The following is a 17,852-nucleotide window of genomic DNA, read 5'->3' as shown; positions in this document are numbered from 1 at the left end:
ACTCGATGAATATAATTAGCATTATCCCTACTTACTTAGAACTCAGCTGCTGCGTGCTCCCGTCTTGCCCGTGCCACTGTAACTGAAATGGCTTTTTTGGCGGGTATTTAAACAACTTTTCGCGCGCTGCGGCTCTCCACTAATTAACTCGACTCGCGGTAACCAAAACAGCGAGGCGGGTGATCTAAGCTGGCGATCCCTGGTGTAGTAGTGTCGCCATCTTAGAGTGGTGATATATATAGCATGTTATCTGGTTTTATACTTAATGGTGAGCTGGTAAGGAAAATAATATAACCTATTTCGGAATAAAATTCAATGTTTCAACTTTAAATGTATGTTTTATGTTTTTTGTGTGTGTTACCTGCCAGGCGGGGAAGCGATTGGATGTTTGAGGAAGGGCTTCCTAATGTGTACTACGTGCAGTGGGAATCCCGAAATACACGCAAATGCCACTAGTAGAGTATGTGGTATTCAACCATAAAACACTGATGAGGGACACGCTGAGTCCATAATAGGACCTCGTGTTGACGAAGGCTTTGATGTATGATACAAAAAAACGTGCTGCCATCTTCGTATGGTTATAAGTCTATGGTACTAAGTTAGGTGGTGTGTAACCTATGAAGGTTGTATATATATATTTTTTAAATTTGCAAACTAGAATGCAGGGCTCAACCTACAATCTGCAGACATCCAAACCAAAGTGTAAACAATTATTACAAGACTTGAGAATGTCTTAGAGTCATCATAACTGGATTGGACATGTGTTTCAAGCATTTTTACAGACATTACATAATGCATTTCTTATAACTATGCAGAAATTGTACATCGTCGCATAAGCAGATCATATTGTGCTGGTTATAACAACTATTCAAAGATGTATAAGTATATGCATACTATAATAGTGCCTGTTCCCATGGGATTTCAGCATTTAACCCTTTAATAGCTGTTCCAAGCAAAAATATCCAATATACTTCGCACATTTTGCGAATTTTCTCCAGGTCTTGACCAATTTTCACTTGAATCCTTTCCAGAATGTGCCAGGACATACTGTCTGAAGTATGATTATGTTCTATATAGTGAGTGGCCATGGGGGCTGTAAGTTTCCTTGTTCGTATTGCAGATCTGTGTTCCGTCAATCTAACGTTGAGGGCTCTTCCTGTTTGGCCAACATAGCCCAATTGACAGGGACAAATTATAAGATAGATCACATTTGTGGTCCTGCAGTTGTTAAGGTCTTTAGGCTTTATAGATTGTTTATTAAATGTTATGCTGGGGCCCTGCAATACAGTTTCACATGACTTACAGTTGCTACAGCTGTAAGTTCCTGTCACTGGTTGCATGTTCAGGGATGATAGTTGTGTATTTGAATGAGATGTTGGCATTCTAGATCTTACAATATGGTCCTTCAAGGACTTGTTTCTCTTATATGCGAAAATTGGTTTGGGTAACTGTTCTGTTTTGGAGAGGTTCACATTTAATATATGCCAGTTTGCGTATATTATCTGTCTTATTCTGTTATTTAAAACTGAGTGCTTGGTAATGAAGATCAGATTTGGGACTAATTTAGTTGTTTTAGGTTCAAGGAGACACTGTCGATCGTAAAAGCGAGCCCGCTTGTACAAATCTCTTATGATTTTCATCGGATACCCACGTGCTGAAAATTTGGCCTTCATCATGATAGACTTTTCATCATAGTCTAGGATGCTTGTACAATTGCGTCTAAGACGCAAAAATTCACCAAATGGCACACTATTTTTTTGCACAGTAGGATGGTAGCTGTCGTAGTGCAAAAGGGTATTCCTTGCCGTTGACTTGACATACAAATCAACGGCAAGGACCCCTTCCTGGTGCTTGATCATTACATCCAAGTATTCCACTTGTGTCCTATCTGTATGAGTTGTGAATTTGATGTTCTTATCACATTCATTGATCCATGAAAAAAATTCTTCTAGGGTATCCTCGTTCTCAATCCAAATGAAAAAAACGTCATCTATGTATCTGGACCATCTTGTCACAGATTCATAAAATGGCGCTATCTCATTGAATATATATCTGTCCTCAAAGCGGGACATATATATATTGGCTATAGTAGGGGCGCAAGATGCGCCCATACTGACTCCTTGTTGTTGTTTATAAATGCTCCCATTAAATTCAAAGATGTTATCTGTGAGTACGATCTTGAGGCACTCCAGAATAAATATAGATGGACAGAGAATTTGGTACTTCTGCATGAACCAATGCGTGGCCTCCAGTGCACCATCAAGATCTGCTACGCCCTGGCTGGTAAGGAACTTCCAGGGGGTATAAGAGCCCACTCTACTAGAGCAAAGTCTTCTACTTCTGCTTTGTCTAGGGGTGTACCTGTTGAGGACATTTGTAAAGCGGCAACTTGGTCCTCCCTCCACACTTTCGCAAAGCATTACTGCTTGGATAGTGAAGTGAGGAGGTAGGGCCACTTTGCACGATCTGTCCTCCAGGATTTTCTAGTATAGGAGAGTGGACACCCTCCTCCGGGATTGGGGACTGCTGTAGGACTCTATTCACAAGGTGAGGAATCCACTGGCAGATGTATCTATCAGAAGAACAAGTTACTTACCTTCGGTAACGCTTTTTCTGGTAGATACAGTATCTGCCTGTGGATTCCTCACATGCCCACCCGCCTCCCCGTTGTCCACTCTTCTATACCTGAGTAACTGGGATGTTAATATGATTTTTATTGTTGAAGGAAAAGTTTTTTTTCAATTGCTTTTCTGCATTGGTTTCACACTGTGTGTTATCTTGACATTTGTATACTGTGTATATATCTTCTGATGTTGGTCCGTCCGTGTGCCTCGAAGGCACGGAAAAAAGGGCGGAACTTACGTCATCACGCCGGCGTGGGCCTATTAAGGAGTCTGTGAAGTCAGCGGAGTCGCGCGCGGTGTTTTGCCGCTGTGACGTCGGCGCGAAGCTACAAAAAGAATTTCCGAATGTTGCTGACGCAAGGGGATCTTCACAAGGTGAGATATCCACAGGCAGATACTGTATCTACCAGAAAAAGCGTTACCGAAGTTAAGTAACTTGCTCTTTGGAACCATACTGTGCGGGTTCAACACTAGGACATCAACAAGAGTAACCAGTAGGGTCTGCAACTGGATTATCCAGAGACTTCTGGTGGCCTGGAGCTTGTTGTGTTCCAAGAAGGGTACTACCACTTGGTGGATTTTGCCTGTACATTGCTGCAGCTAGTGCCAACTGTTGTGGCCCGGGTCCCTAAGAACCTGAGATCCCTTGGACTAAAAGGATCTCCCTGATTCCATGAGATTCCATGAGATTATAAGGATCGTGCAGAAGTGCATCAGAAATGAGTGGAAGTGATCGACGGTTGGGACAAGGACTGTCCTGACATGGACCGTCATCACACTATGCAGAGGAGTATGCTTTTAAAGATCAGCAGCCCAACGGAGGTGCTGGGACGTGAGGAGATCGAGGAGTGCAGGGGAAGCTTGCAGAGTCTGAGGGACCTGTGCTTGCAACCAGGGGGCCTGGGCTAGCTTGCACTCCAGAGTGTGTGTAATACAACGACCAGGGTTTTATATATATGGTGTGGAGTATTTTTGTAGCGTATGCAGTGTGTTGCAAAAGTGGTGTTGTTCCAATACTTTACACATTGACCCTGAGGTAAGCCGTTCTGCTCTGTGCCAGGCTACGTAAGGGTGAGCACACGTCTATCATATTCATCCTGTCTAGAACTGGGGATTCAGACTGGCTTTTATGTATCCCAGCCAGCCAGAAACCGTTGGGTCTAACAAACAATAACAGAACATGGCACCTGTGCCGCAAAATAAGGGTCAGGGGTTGTGGTAAGGGTCCTGATGCAACCAATTGCAATATGTATATATAGATTGAGTCCTGCTCCCAAACCTCCATTTAGGTAATCATCTGACATCTCTGTGGTCAGCATCCTCATTGTCCCCTCATGGCACTAACATCCCATCTAAATACCCCCATGGGTCAGAAATATGATATTGTTCACATGGTTATGTAATTTACTGCTCTTCCTGAAGCATATCCTCAGCCATGACCCCACCTGCACCCCTGGCATGGCTGACGGAAGTGACCAGCAGGCAGCTGGCTGGTCTGAAGAGCGGCAGGTAGCACAGGTAGAATAGAAGCAAAGGCTCCTGAATGAGCAGGCCAGGAGAGCTTAAGGCAAGGTAGGCACAAAGGTAGCAACCCAGGAGATCCTCGGGCAGATACAGCCTTAGCCAAACTACATTGCAGTTGGGTCCCTTTAGGACAGCTGCAAAGTGAGTATTCTGGCGAGGCCAGAGGGGGATGGGCATATATAATACGGCATGGTTTGGACAGGATGGCATTCCGTTCTAACTGCATGCCCACCGTTAACCCCCTAAGCAGGCGGATGAATGAAGATTACAGCTCTGACCTGCCTCGTAGTGCCATTACTTTATTTGCTTTCAGCCATGTTTCACAGCAGTCTGTGCTGTTGTGCAACATGTCTTAAAAAACATTAACAAAGTCAAAAGATTTCGCATAGGTGAAACCTATTGGGTTTGCCAATGCTTGTTAGTACACGTTTATATCTGATTTTTAGGGTTAGACCTGATTAGGAAAAACTTAAATGCTGAAACTATGGCTTCCTTGGCTGAATTTCTAAGTCATCAAATTCCAACAGGGAATGGAGTGGAAGTTATGGAAGACTGAGCAATGAAAAGTCAGGAAGCTAGATCGCTAACCACAGCAGATATGGTAACTTTCAGGTTGCACTTCAAGAATATTTAGCAGCTCCTCATAAGAGACCCCTTGCTTGGCTACCATTTGTAGTTTTATTGAGTCTTCTTCTATAGCTCCCTGATCTGAAACTCTTTTCACCCGAATGCAGAATCTGAACTCCCTAATACAACAAATAATCTTGTTGTGTCATAGTACTGATCGTTGCCTGGAATCCACCGTCTTCAAGTAATAAATTGGTAGTTCATGGGTTCCAGTCTGCCAAGTAGCTCTGGTGAAGGTGACTAGACCTGCACTTTGCTATACGAGTACAACTGACCTAGAAACAGATAGTTTAACATTTGCCTTACTAACCTTTGGCACAGAGAAAAGATTAATATCATCTCTTTAGGTCATATTGCTGGCAGTATTTAGGTCCCCACTGGTGGATCTAAAGGATAGGTGGCCTAGTGATCTAGAGGAGAAAATAGGAGATGCAGAATGGGCGAAAGCACAGAGTTCATATCAATGGTAGTTCTAAACTAATGCAATTTAACTTCCTTCACCATACTTACCTAATATCAGTTGATCTGAGAAGAGTATTTGCCACCAACTCTGGTAAATATGCACAATCTCAAACTGACGAAGCAAACTTTATTTACATGGTCTGGGAGTATTGGAATATTGGGGCACATTGGAATGTGAGAATAATGTGGTAGGGCTGCGTCAGAGGTGGGTGCATCTATAGGGCTACCTCCATTAGTATCTCCAAAAACTGTTTGCGAGGTGTGTTTGTTCGCCCAGAGTTGAGGAAACAAGAGGGAATAATTTGCTCATCTTCCTTACTCCTGGCCAAGCGGAGAATAGCAATGTGCCAAAAATTTGTACAAAAACCTTGCTGGGTAGTTATGCAAACATGTACAGATTTGGGAGTGTGAAGAGAGTACATTCCTGATGTCAGTGGCCACCAGAAAGGAAAACGTGACTCAGTGGTGAAATGAGAAGCTTTGCTTAAACAATTTGTCTAAAAGCCAGTCAAACCTCCCTGAATGTTGAGCAGATGTTATATAAAAGCATAGGCAGAGAGATGGGAGAGAGAGTCAAAGTTCAGGTTAGGTTGAATGTTGAAACTTCACACAAAATGTAAAATCATTCTCGACCCACAAGATGCAAGGCCATGGGGTTTCTGAAGACATGAGGAAGGAGACCACCCAGAGCTAAGGTAGGCAGCTTTCTACATGAAGGGGGATTGTCAACATGTACTGAGGGCAATTATAGAGGGTTGAGTGTAGAGCGAGTTAGAACTGGAATTCAACAAGAGTATTCTGATGAGCGTGGTATCAGTCACTGGAACAGCTAGTTACTGCAAGAATTATTGTACCATGTATGCTACATTGGTGAATAAGTATAAATGTAATTGAAGTTTGACAAAATAGGGGGATAGTCAGTAGCCTTCTTGTGGACATGTTCATGGTAGTTGTAACAATAATGACTTTTGAGGTTCACAAAATGTCTACTTCTCTTCGTAATCCTTCTTAGACCTTTTGGTTTGGTTATAAAGGGGTCATACAACCAAAGTGACAATTTTGGAAGTGGTGTAAGGGGTACTCAGTAAATGGGGTGTAGAGAAGGCTTGCAGAGACCCCACAGAAGGCTCTCAGCATGTGGTAATGGTGCATTTGATATTGTTTTGACCCACACTGAAATTTTGGGGCATATATTTAGCGGTTTCATGCTGCCGGGCAAACAGCTGTTCATTTGCAGTGATAACATTTCATCGCTGTAGTGAGCATTGGCATTGGGTATAAAGTCAAGCAAAAGGAAAACGGCGATTTGTTGTAGGGTTATATGCTGTTGTGTGTGGGTGCAACTAAACGCTTCTAAATTTATTGGCTATGCTTGTTTCCCAAGGCAGGTTGGTTTGCATCACTCTTTTGGATGGAACTAAAGTTGATCAGATCAGTGAAGACAGGAGAGTACTCACAAGTACTCAAATATATTGTTTTCAATGACTGAATAAAAGCAAAATCGTAAATGTAATTTGAAAACGACTTCTACCAGTGTGCACATTAAATGAGACATGAAAATGTTTGTGTATGAAAGTGTAAGCGGTCACCTCAAGATCCTTCCTCTCTGCATTCTACACTATTACCTACACACCTTGAGATGTTGCCCCCAATTGTGGGTTATCCTACTCTGTATACAGCAACAATGGATGGTAACTTGCCCCGGTGTCACTAGTGGCGGTTATGAGGTGTGGCAGGCCTGTCAAGCATCTGCAACTTCCTTCATCCTAAAATAACCCATAAAGGAATTCAGGAAGTTACTAGACACTTATAAATTCATGAACTCCTAAATATTGCACAAGTACCCAAAATATGCGACCAGTCTATCCATGTAATCCAGCGTTTAGGGACTGACAGAATTCTATCATCTGGACCCAATTTAACCATCCCTTTCACGCTGGGTGAGTTTAAACCAAACTTACCAATTTGTTCATCCTATTTATCCTCTTTCTTGGTTATGAATCTTTATTTAGTTAGTTAGGGATTGGCAAAATATTATCAGAATTTCTAAAAGTATTACCCTATAATATTCATTTCATATAACTAAATCAATTCCACTAATAATGACAAACTCTTTTGAGCGTTCAGAATGCTTTATCTAAATAAATGTGGTTGCTCATCAAGTACAATGCAGCTCGAATCCTAGATCATCACATAAGAGAAACATTAGCAAAAACATCAATTGTACATCTCAAATGTCAGCACAATGAGTGAGTGGATAGGTGTAGAGAGAGAAGGATAAAAACATTTGCAATTAGATTTCTGCAAATTTAGAATATCATGCTAACCAATCTCGCAAAGTTTCCAGAAATCTAAAACTTTACCCTCTGGCCATGAAAGTAAGATGGGCACCTCAAGAAGAGGTGAGGAGCAAAGTCAAAGAGTCTGCATCAGCAGAACAACAGCCAGCCCATAGAATTAGGAAACAGCAACACAGCTTTCTCCTCTCACAAAGTAAGGAAAACGCACCTTAGCCTCCAACTTCTTAGTACTAATACTTATACCCTAGATTCACTAAAGGTCCAACCCTCATTGTGCCATCTCACATGGATTTATTCAATTTCATGGGTCCAAAACAAAGGGTGTTCAATCATAGCACTCTCGACGTGCCTAACTTTTCAAATGTCCCATTGTTCTTACTTCGCACATTGTAATCAACTTCCAACAGAGGAAACTAATATCAAGCTTCAATGGTTTGTACTTCTCTCCGTCTCACTCATTTATCAACTTGTAGTACAAATGTCCTCATGCTTCGCTCAGCAAAGGAAGTTCCATTCATTTATTTTGTTTCTTCTGCGCAATTTTGCCAATCATCAGGAACTTGCGAAGGGCAGATCATAGTTTTTCTTCCTTCTCCATTTTTAATATGCCATGTTAGTTCTAAAAAAAGACTCTCAGGCCTTTTCTGCAGGGCAATAGAATACACTTCTAGGAAAAACTAATACAAGCGTTATTTATCATTTTATAAAACTCCACTATTAAATGCTCTTTGAATGCTTTCACTTGCATTTTCTTTTCTTACACACTGCTTATTATTTTCTAACTGTTAGTGAAAAATAAACTTTTGACTTGTGGCTGTTATTTTCTGCATTAATCATGTGCATTTGCGGCCTACTCCAACACTCCCAGGACTCGCTTTTGCAGTTTTCATCTTTTCCCTTTTAGTCTTGCGCTGTTAGTTTTCTCGACATTTGGTTAATAAGTCAGACAATGAGAAGGTCAATCCGAACAGGTTTTATTTAGCGAAAACCCTGCTCCATCACATGCATGTTTGTAAATAGTTGAGAAATGTGTCTGTCTATTTTAGGCCCACAGTCTCCCATGAACTCGCCCATCCATACCTAACATAGCAACAAGCATGTGTACTGGTGTTAGAGGTTGGTCAATTTCAATGTGTATGGGATTAGTAGGCAGGGAAAGATGAAGCAGACAATGTACAATCTTATAGCTACCAAACATATTTAAAATAGTTTTTTAATCAAGATACAATCCACATCACGTTTCAAGTGTTGTTCAGCTAGATGCGAATTACTTCTCCTATTGTGTTGTTTTGGGTTGCTCTACCACTTTGTGCACATGTTTATGATATTTAGTTTCTCTTAAACAAATATTCATCAATTTTATACAAAATGTTTTAGTGTAGTCTTTGGGATCAGTTGTGTTAATTATGGGATTGCTATTTAATTGGAAACGAACTGCAATACTTTTTTATGCTTATTTTCAATTTACTGTTTTAATGTTTTTCATTACATGTTGCTCTGCTCTATCTAATGTGTTTATCCTATGTGTGTGTTTTATCATTTTATTACATTTTAAGTGCATTTTATCTGGCTCCACCATCTATGCTGGGTTTGGACTGGAAGCTGTTGTAAGTGGTTGTACACCAGGGTGTCCTCACCCTCCAGTTATTTTAGTATTCTTTCTGTTTCAGGAAGATTAAAAGTAAGTATGTCGAAAATAGTTAATGCACACTTTATGGGAGTGAGACTTTATTTTTAGCCATATTGAAGTTTTTTATCGTTTGGTAATAAACATCTTTGCAATGGATATTCTTTGTAAGAATAGGAACATGTCACATGGTACCATCAAAGACCCTGTTGCATGTCAACAAATAACTAACATTTGTTTGCATTACAGAATTATAGGGTACGTTAAGGGCTCGCTAACATCTTTATTGCACCACATTATCCTATTTTGAATTATTTTATTGTGTTCAGGCTATCCTGACGAAGTCACTTGTATTGAAAAACCGTGAAAGCTTCTTCATGGTCTTTCCAGTAATTAGCTTACATATGTCTTTTGTGATTCCTTAAAATTTTACAACTTATCCCCCAGCGGTTCAGTGTTTGCTCCTTATAAATGTCAGCATACGTATTCTCTTAAGTGCCTGAATCCAGGTGTATTTTATGTTACATGACACATTCATACCCTCGTGTTTTCTCTGTATTTACTTAGTATACAAATAATGTCTATGTCCATTTTATACTGTTTTAATTGTGAACACGTAATAACCGTCTCTCACTTTCCTGTTAATATTTATAGAAACATTTTATGCTGTGTGTCTTGCTGGAGGCGGGGGGTTGCACTTCCAAAGCTATTGGAAATCCAGGACCAGACTGCATATACGTGGATCAGGTCAAGGCAACTCTTCTTGGCCTGGAAGGAATAGACTTAAACATAGAAGAAAGACTTGGAGCAGCAGCTAGTCCATATCTGTCTTGTGCTGATTGGTTCCTTCCTTCATCACGTGACAAACTGGACAGTTTTACTACCTCACCCATTCTCAGTAAATTTCAGATGTCTAACAAAGGATCAATATCTCCAACAAGTAAAAGGATACTATTCAGTGACTCCTCTTCCACCCTAAGGACACGAAAACCCAGCCCTACAAGGAATAGTGGTGGATCAGAGAACGGCATTGAAGGTCCTCAAGATGGTATTGGTCTTAGTCCACACTCCACACCGGATTCAACAAGGAAGTATTATCGGAGAGAGTCCCAAGGATCAGGAGGATCAGATGGAAGTGGAGGAAGCGGGAACCTTTTCAAGGTACTATTTTTATTGCGTTGACCGTGTATATATGTGTGTGTGTGTGTACATGTCAGTGTCCTTTTTCACATTTTATTAATGGATTTATGTTAATACTATTACGACAGTCTCCATTTCTTGCTGCACACTGGGGGTAGGAAAGGGTTTTCTTGTAGCACACAAAAACATTTAAATCAACTAAACAGTATTTCAGAATATATCAGAATTTGAAATACAAGTGCATTTATTTGTTAATTTTGAAGATTATTGGAAACAAATACTTGAATATAGTAAACATAAATCATTGCACTATGGTGCCATTTCCACACATTATTATTTGAGTACTGTATAGTTTTATTGGTATAACTGTATGTCTGTGCAAATGTAATGGTCATTGCAGTTGAAAATATGTTGTCTGTTATGGCAGTGTGCTACCACACCATGCATACTCCACTCTACGCCACTCCACTCTACTCTATACCAGAACACTCTACTCTGCACCACTCCACGCCACTCTGCACCACTGCACCTTACTTTACTATACACCACTCCACTCTGTGCCACTACACTCTATGCCTCTCTACTCTACGGTTGTATGACGTTTCAACGCATGCTTTTACCACGCATGCCTTTACAACGCAGGTATTACAACACAAGTTGTTCCAACGACTTGCGTTGGGGGGCGCTGGAAAGTGGAATAGTTTAATTTTCTATTCCAACTCCAGTCCCCGTGGATAGTAGTGAAGGTGTTGGATAGAAAATTAAACTATTCCCTATCCAACAGCGCCCTCCAGCGAAAGTCGTTGTAACGACTTTCGTTGTAATTCCTGCGTTGTAATGGTAGTGCGTGGTAAAAGTTTTGTTGTAAACGATGTTTCCCTACTCTACTCTTTACGACTCTACTCTATGCCAGTGTACAATACTCCACTCTACTCCACACAATGGCACTTAACGCCATTGCAGTCTACACCACTTCAGTCCGGGCTACTCCAATCTACTCTACTCTACTCTATGCCACTCTGCAACACTGCACTCTACCCTACACCACTCCATTCTACGCCACTTCACTCTACTCTGAAATAATCTTCTCTATGCCACTGAACCACGCAATCTGCACCACTCCACTCTGCTACTGCACTCTACACCACTCTAATCTAAACCACTGCCCTCTACACAACTGCACCCTATGCCACTGCATTCTACTCTGCACCACTGTACGCCACTCTACTCCACTCTACTCCACTCTACTCCACTCTACTCCACTCTACACTACTACACTCTCCGCCACTCTACTCTGCAGTACTGCACTCTAGGTCAATGCACTCTTTGACACTCTCCTGTGAACCACTACACTCTTCTACTCTACTCTGTGGCCCTCTACTCTACACCACTGTGCTCTTCACCACTGTACTCCACTCTACTGTACTCTACGCCACTTTACTCTATGCCACTCCTCTCTGCACCGCTCCACACAACTACATTCTACAAGGCATCACTATTGTGGTGCCTTGTAGAATGCAGTGGTGTGGCATATATTAGCCACTGCATTTCATGAAGCTGCATTGTACATCTCTGAATTCTATGCCACTGCACTGTACGCCACTGAACTCTACTCGACTCTGTATCACTCTACTCCATGCCACTGCGCTCTACTCTGCACCACTGTACTCCACCCCACTGTAATCTGTGCCACTGCACTCTATGCTACTCTACACCACTACAGTGTACGACACACTAATCTTTAGCACTGCGTTCTACACTACTGAACTCTGTGTCATTCTACATTGCTCTACTGCATTCTATTCCACTCTACTCCGCACCATTCTAACCCACTGCACTCTATGCCTCTCTACTCCACTCTGCACCACTTTGCTCTATGGCCACTGCACTCTAGTATGGAACACTCTAATCTACATTCTTCAACGCTGCATTGTATGCCGTTAAATGTGTTGACCTGCACTGTATACCACTGAACTCTGTTGTATTTTAATTGTTATTATATAGCGCTTACTACCCCTGACGAGGCGTCTAATCGCTTTTTGCCAATCGGCATGCCCTGTTATACCAGGTAGGTACCTGCCCTTCTCTCACTGGGACCTGGGGGATTTAGAATATCTGAGAGACTATCAAATAGTGCCTTATTAAGTGCTCCCAGCCTTTCGGGAAAATCATGCGTGGGATGCTGATAGAGCAGCTACGTCAACTAATATAGGGATGACCCGGGCATATAGTTCGCCTACTCCATCTGGATTGTTGACCAGCTTGTCCCATCTTACCCTACGTCTATTACTAGACAGAATAGCCCCATTAGATGTGTCAGCCTGTGGAGCTGGGCTGCCCTTGTTGATACCAGGCATAGAAAAGTCCAAGATCAGGGGATTGTGATCACTCTCTCCCCTGGGCACAACCTTCAGGTCTAGAACTCTATTCCAAGCCCTACACTCAACAAAGATGTAATCAAAATGTGCCTCCCTCCCTGGCTTGTTAAAAGTGGTCATAGGCGACTTAGTACGGCCGTTATATGCCCTGATAGAATGAGCCAACGTCAGAGACGTAATTTGGATGGCCAATGGAGCCCATGACCTCGCCGAGGGGCCTACAACCTGTGGGATTTTCCAGAGATCATTCTCCTCCCGGTTTACACCATCCAGTAAACCCTGCAGGGGTTCGAAGTGGGAGTTAAGATCTCCTCCCACCAGAAACAAGACTCCCTCTGGAATGTTAATTAAGAAGGAGGATAGCTCTTCAATAGCTTTAGACTCAGATGTAGGACTCACAGATCTAGAGTAGATATTGACCAGTGCGAGGCTAGAGCCATTCTGCCACTCCAGAATCACACACTGTACATCCTCGGATGCTGTGTCCATGGTTCTGGCAGAACAGCCCAGATGGGTTGCAACCCAAATTTTTAGACCCCCAGCGGTCTACCTTCCCCCCCCCCCACCTTGCGGGGACTGAGAATGAAGCAAATCCCAGGCGAAATTGCTCTTCCCTTGCCCATGTTTCCTGGAAGAGGCAGATATCATTTAGATCTATAAATGATTCCCAATCAGGACAGGCGAGTTTGTTACATAGGCCCGCTTCATTCCAGGAAAGGATTTTTAATGCACTCTGGCCAGAGGAATTGGCTGGAGGTTGCCCGGAACATCCTACATTGACAATGCCCACAGGTTTGGGGAGTGGGTATTCCCGAGAAGGATGGCCACCATCAAGGATGGCCACAACTGTCCCCGGCTGAACAAAGTGAGGCGCCCCCCCTGGTCTTCCCCCTTTGCCTGGCTCCAACTGGAGTCAGTCAACCTGATCAAGACAGCTGTATCTGTTGGTATGTGAGTAATCCCCCAGGGTAGGTGCATCATACCGAATGGGCCTATATCTTCTGGCTTGGGAGCCTGGTCCCACCCTGGTCCCACCCTTGTCCATCCATTATCAGTCCCTGGGTACCATCAGGTATTTGGTGGTGGATAAGAGAAGGACAATGGCAATGGTTGAATGGTTGTATTTCCAGAGTCACCCAGCCAATTGAAAATATGAGAAACTATCTGCGGATCTCTAAAGTTCACCAGGATGCAGTCACCCTTGATGTTCTTCGAAGTGTTGCCCACCCAAGCTACCCTCCTGACCATCACCACCCCTTGTTGTTAAATATTTTGTCCACCCTAAGCGTGGAAGGGTATACTCAGATGTGAGTCCCTTGCTCATTGCACCATCAGGATTCAAGCAAGCCGGGCCGACGACGGCTGAAATGCCAGAAACCGGTCCCCGGTAGCTTGTTTCCTTCCCAGTGTAAGAATTGGCTTGGTAGTTTGGTTTGCCCTGTTCCCATCATGCACTGGGACAGGAACAGACTAATTTGCATATAGCCAGGTTCTGAGCTGGGATGGTGCAGTGAGCTAAAAAACGGTGTTGGATCTAGCCCTGATCTTTTGACTGGGTGAGAGTATTCTGCTTAATTCAGAAACTCTGTCCATCACCACCCCTTGTTGTTAAATATTTTGTCCACCCTAAGCGTGGAAGGGTATACTCAGATGTGAGTCCCTTGCTCATTGCACCATCAGGATTCAAGCAAGCCGGGCCGACGACGGCTGAAATGCCAGAAACCGGTCCCCGGTAGCTTGTTTCCTTCCCAGTGTAAGAATTGGCTTGGTAGTTTGGTTTGCCCTGTTCCCATCATGCACTGGGACAGGAACAGACTAATTTGCATATAGCCAGGTTCTGAGCTGGGATGGTGCAGTGAGCTAAAAAACGGTGTTGGATCTAGCCCTGATCTTTTGACTGGGTGAGAGTATTCTGCTTAATTCAGAAACTCTGTCCATCACCACCCCTTGTTGTTAAATATTTTGTCCACCCTAAGCGTGGAAGGGTATACTCAGATGTGAGTCCCTTGCTCATTACACCATCAGGATTCAAGCAAGCCGGGCCGACGACGGCTGAAATGCCAGAAACCGGTCCCCGGTAGCTTGTTTCCTTCCCAGTGTAAGAATTGGCTTGGTAGTTTGGTTTGCCCTGTTCCCATCATGCACTGGGACAGGAACAGACTAATTTGCATATAGCCAGGTTCTGAGCTGGGATGGTGCAGTGAGCTAAAAAACGGTGTTGGATCTAGCCCTGATCTTTTGACTGGGTGAGAGTATTCTGCTTAATTCAGAAACTCTGTCCATCACCACCCCTTGTTGTTAAATACCCTCCTGACCATCAGCAGCTCGCTTCTCATGTTAGGGGGAAGGGGCCTATGGATGTTCAACCAACTGATTACTTTTTTTTTTAACGAGTCAAATGTTTCTTGGGCAGAGCTGGAGAGCTCAGGCACACCACTTAAAATTATCACGTGAGATGCCGCATCTGGGGGTAGATTGACAACTTTTTTCCGGCATAAGCTATTTGGTTCCTGGGCAGGACGGTCACCAGTCTGAATGGGGTTCTTTATGGGTGCAGGATTAGACTTCTGTACTAAAGGCAGGGGGGGTGGTTGCCTAGGGGCAGGTACTAGAGTGGGAATCGGTGGGTTGGGAAAAGTTGTGTTAACTAAGGTAGGCGGGATGGTTTTCTTCGCAGTTATCAAACCGGAGGGATTGGGTGGGGGGGGAACGCCCGCATTCGTAGGCACTCTTTGGGTACTGCCCCTGGTTCTCAAATGATCCTCAATACCCCCAGTCACTGTTTCTATTGCTTGTAGCCTAGATTCAATCCGGTCAAGTCTGGCCATTAGGGGGTCCAATAAATTCTTCAGAGCATTAATGAAAGCATGGGAATGCTGATCTCCCCCACCAGAAGACCCCTCGCCAAAGAAGAAAGAAACCGGCAGCGTTGTCACCTGTGATTGAGCGGGCTGGGTTGGACTAGAATTTACATTTACATTTAAAGGTGTAGGAGAGTCCACTACGTGGGAGGAATTCTCGGGGTAGTTAAGCGGTCGATCTAGTTTGGCCCTTTTTCCTCCCTTAAGCTGCTTCCCCCTTTTCCTTTTCGGGACAGCACCTTCCCGCAGTCCTCGGGATTCTGATGAATTAAGGTCACTCCCCTCTTCCAGAATCTGAACTGCCTCTGATGTTGAAGCGGGTTCAACCTCCGGTATGATCTGAAGTGAGTCTCGATGTGAGAATGAAGTAGTCCTTAGCTCTTGCAGGACAGACTCAATCGTTTGATTGTCCAGGAGAGCTGAATGATAGGGATCAGCCTTTTCCGGGGATCTAGCATTCGCAATTAGACCCAGAGAGGATCTTCTAGCTCTTTCAATCCCGTCCGAGAGCCGCCTTTCAAGAATAGTTAATTCATTGTCCACCACAGAATTAGTTCTAATTAAAAAGCTGTCCAAAGTACCTGCAACCCTGGATGTTGATGCCATGGCTTTACTTCTCATCTCCCTTGATGTCATGTCACTTGTTATTAGTTGGAATCCCTGGCAGATGTGTTGTGAAGCAGAATGATTAAACTCCGGGTGGGCTAACAGAAGGCTAGAGGGGTGGCCCGGTCCGGGCTCGAACGGGCTAAAACTGGCCCGCCCTTGGCCCGGCGCGAGTCCCGCGATGCGGTAGCTATCAACTGCTAAGTAGGTAAAGGCAGGGGGGCGTGTCCTGCCGGGAAGAGGCCGCAGCTGTGGCTGTATCCGGGCTGCTGGTCCTCGCAGTCCTGGTAAGCTCCTCACCAATGTCCGCCCAAATCCGCAATAGAAGTCTGCTGGCGAGCGGCTCCCGCGAAGCGGGGGCCGCGAGCAGTGAAGAACAGGAGGCAGGGGGGCGTGTCCGGCCGGGAAGAGGCCGCAGCTGTGGCTGTATCCGGGCTGCTGGTCCTCGCAGTCCCGGTAAGCTCCTCACCAATGTCGGACCAAATCCGCAATAGAAGTCTGCTGGCGAGCGGCGCCCGCGAAGCAGGGGCCGTGAGCGGTGAAGAACAGGAGGCAGGGGGGTGTGTCCCGCCGGGAAGAGGCCGCAGCTGTGGCTGTATCCGGGCTGCTGGTCCTCGCAGTCCCGGTAAGCTCCTCACCAATGTCTGCCCAAATCCGCAATAGAGGTCTGCTGGCTTTTTCAGCGAGTAGCACGCTACTCCGAAACCCATTAAGGATTAGTCGTGAATTAGTATAGTGAAATATGAAAGTAAGTTGAGTGGTGGAGATGTTAGTCAGCTATTTGGATTGAGAAGGATAATGGAGGGATAGAACAGGGAAAAAGGTTTACATTTATATATAGCTATGGCTCTGTACTCAACAACATTCTACTCCAATAGACTCTACACCAGTCCACTCTACTCTACGCAACTACACTGTATGTGACTTCACTTTATGCCACTTGAATATACAACACTATCTTCCAGCCTAGTTATTAATTTTGCCTAATTTAAATAATTCCATGTGCTGTGTCTACATTTGGCATGTGTTCATTTCCCAGCACCGCCTGTTCTGTTTTTTCTTTCCAGGTTGGGAAAAAGAAGCATACCATACCCAATCCATTTAATTTTGGTGTCATGAAAAAGAATCTTTCAGAAAAGGAAACTGAAGAACTGTACAATACTGTCAAGTAAGGATAGCTGAACAAAGTTAAATATGGCTGTATAGAACAATCAATCCAATTGTAAAATACCTGCCTCATAGAGTAAATGTATTTCATAGAAGAAAGTGGGTATGTGTTTTTAAAATATTTATTACACATTATACACAAGGACAAGGTTTAAACAATGCTATCATTCTCATACTAACCGTCTTCACATCTGTTTCAGCAAGTGCCCTTATTGTGTCCCTAATATTTAAAAATTGTCTTCACTAATGAGTTGGTCTATAACCTCCACAGAGTGTCTTTTTTCAAGATGCTTTGTTATTGTGAGCAAATGTTCTCCACCCTTTTTTCAGGCCTCAGAAATGTCCCCTTATAGGAGGATCTCTTCCCTTTTAAGTCAAGTCTTTAGAAATGTGCTTCATTTATCTTCCAAAAAGTACATTTGCCATCAAAAAGTGTAAAAAGCTAGCCCTCTGTTTATTGTAAGTATAAAGAATGCTCACACCAAACTTGGGTAATAGCTGCACCTTATGAAAAAAAATCTTAAGTAAAATAAATA

The 17,852-nt window shown here is 43.6% G+C and overlaps 1 protein-coding gene across 1 annotated transcript in view; it reads left to right on the top strand.

Annotated features, from left to right (window-relative positions):
* INTU (inturned planar cell polarity protein) overlaps window positions 1-17,852 on the top strand; it is a 438,220-nt gene that overhangs the window by 361,242 nt on the left and 59,126 nt on the right. The window contains exons 12-13 of the mRNA XM_086962184.1: window positions 9,819-10,325; window positions 17,217-17,317. Of these exons, the coding sequence (XP_086818310.1) occupies window positions 9,819-10,325; window positions 17,217-17,317 (608 nt within the window). The remainder of the gene's footprint in view (window positions 1-9,818; window positions 10,326-17,216; window positions 17,318-17,852) is intronic.

This window comes from Lissotriton vulgaris, chromosome 3_1 (assembly GCF_964263255.1).
Source record: "Lissotriton vulgaris chromosome 3_1, aLisVul1.2, whole genome shotgun sequence".
In the NCBI taxonomy this organism is placed as follows: domain Eukaryota; kingdom Metazoa; phylum Chordata; class Amphibia; order Caudata; family Salamandridae; genus Lissotriton; species Lissotriton vulgaris.
This window is presented reverse-complemented; position numbering and strand designations above follow the sequence as displayed.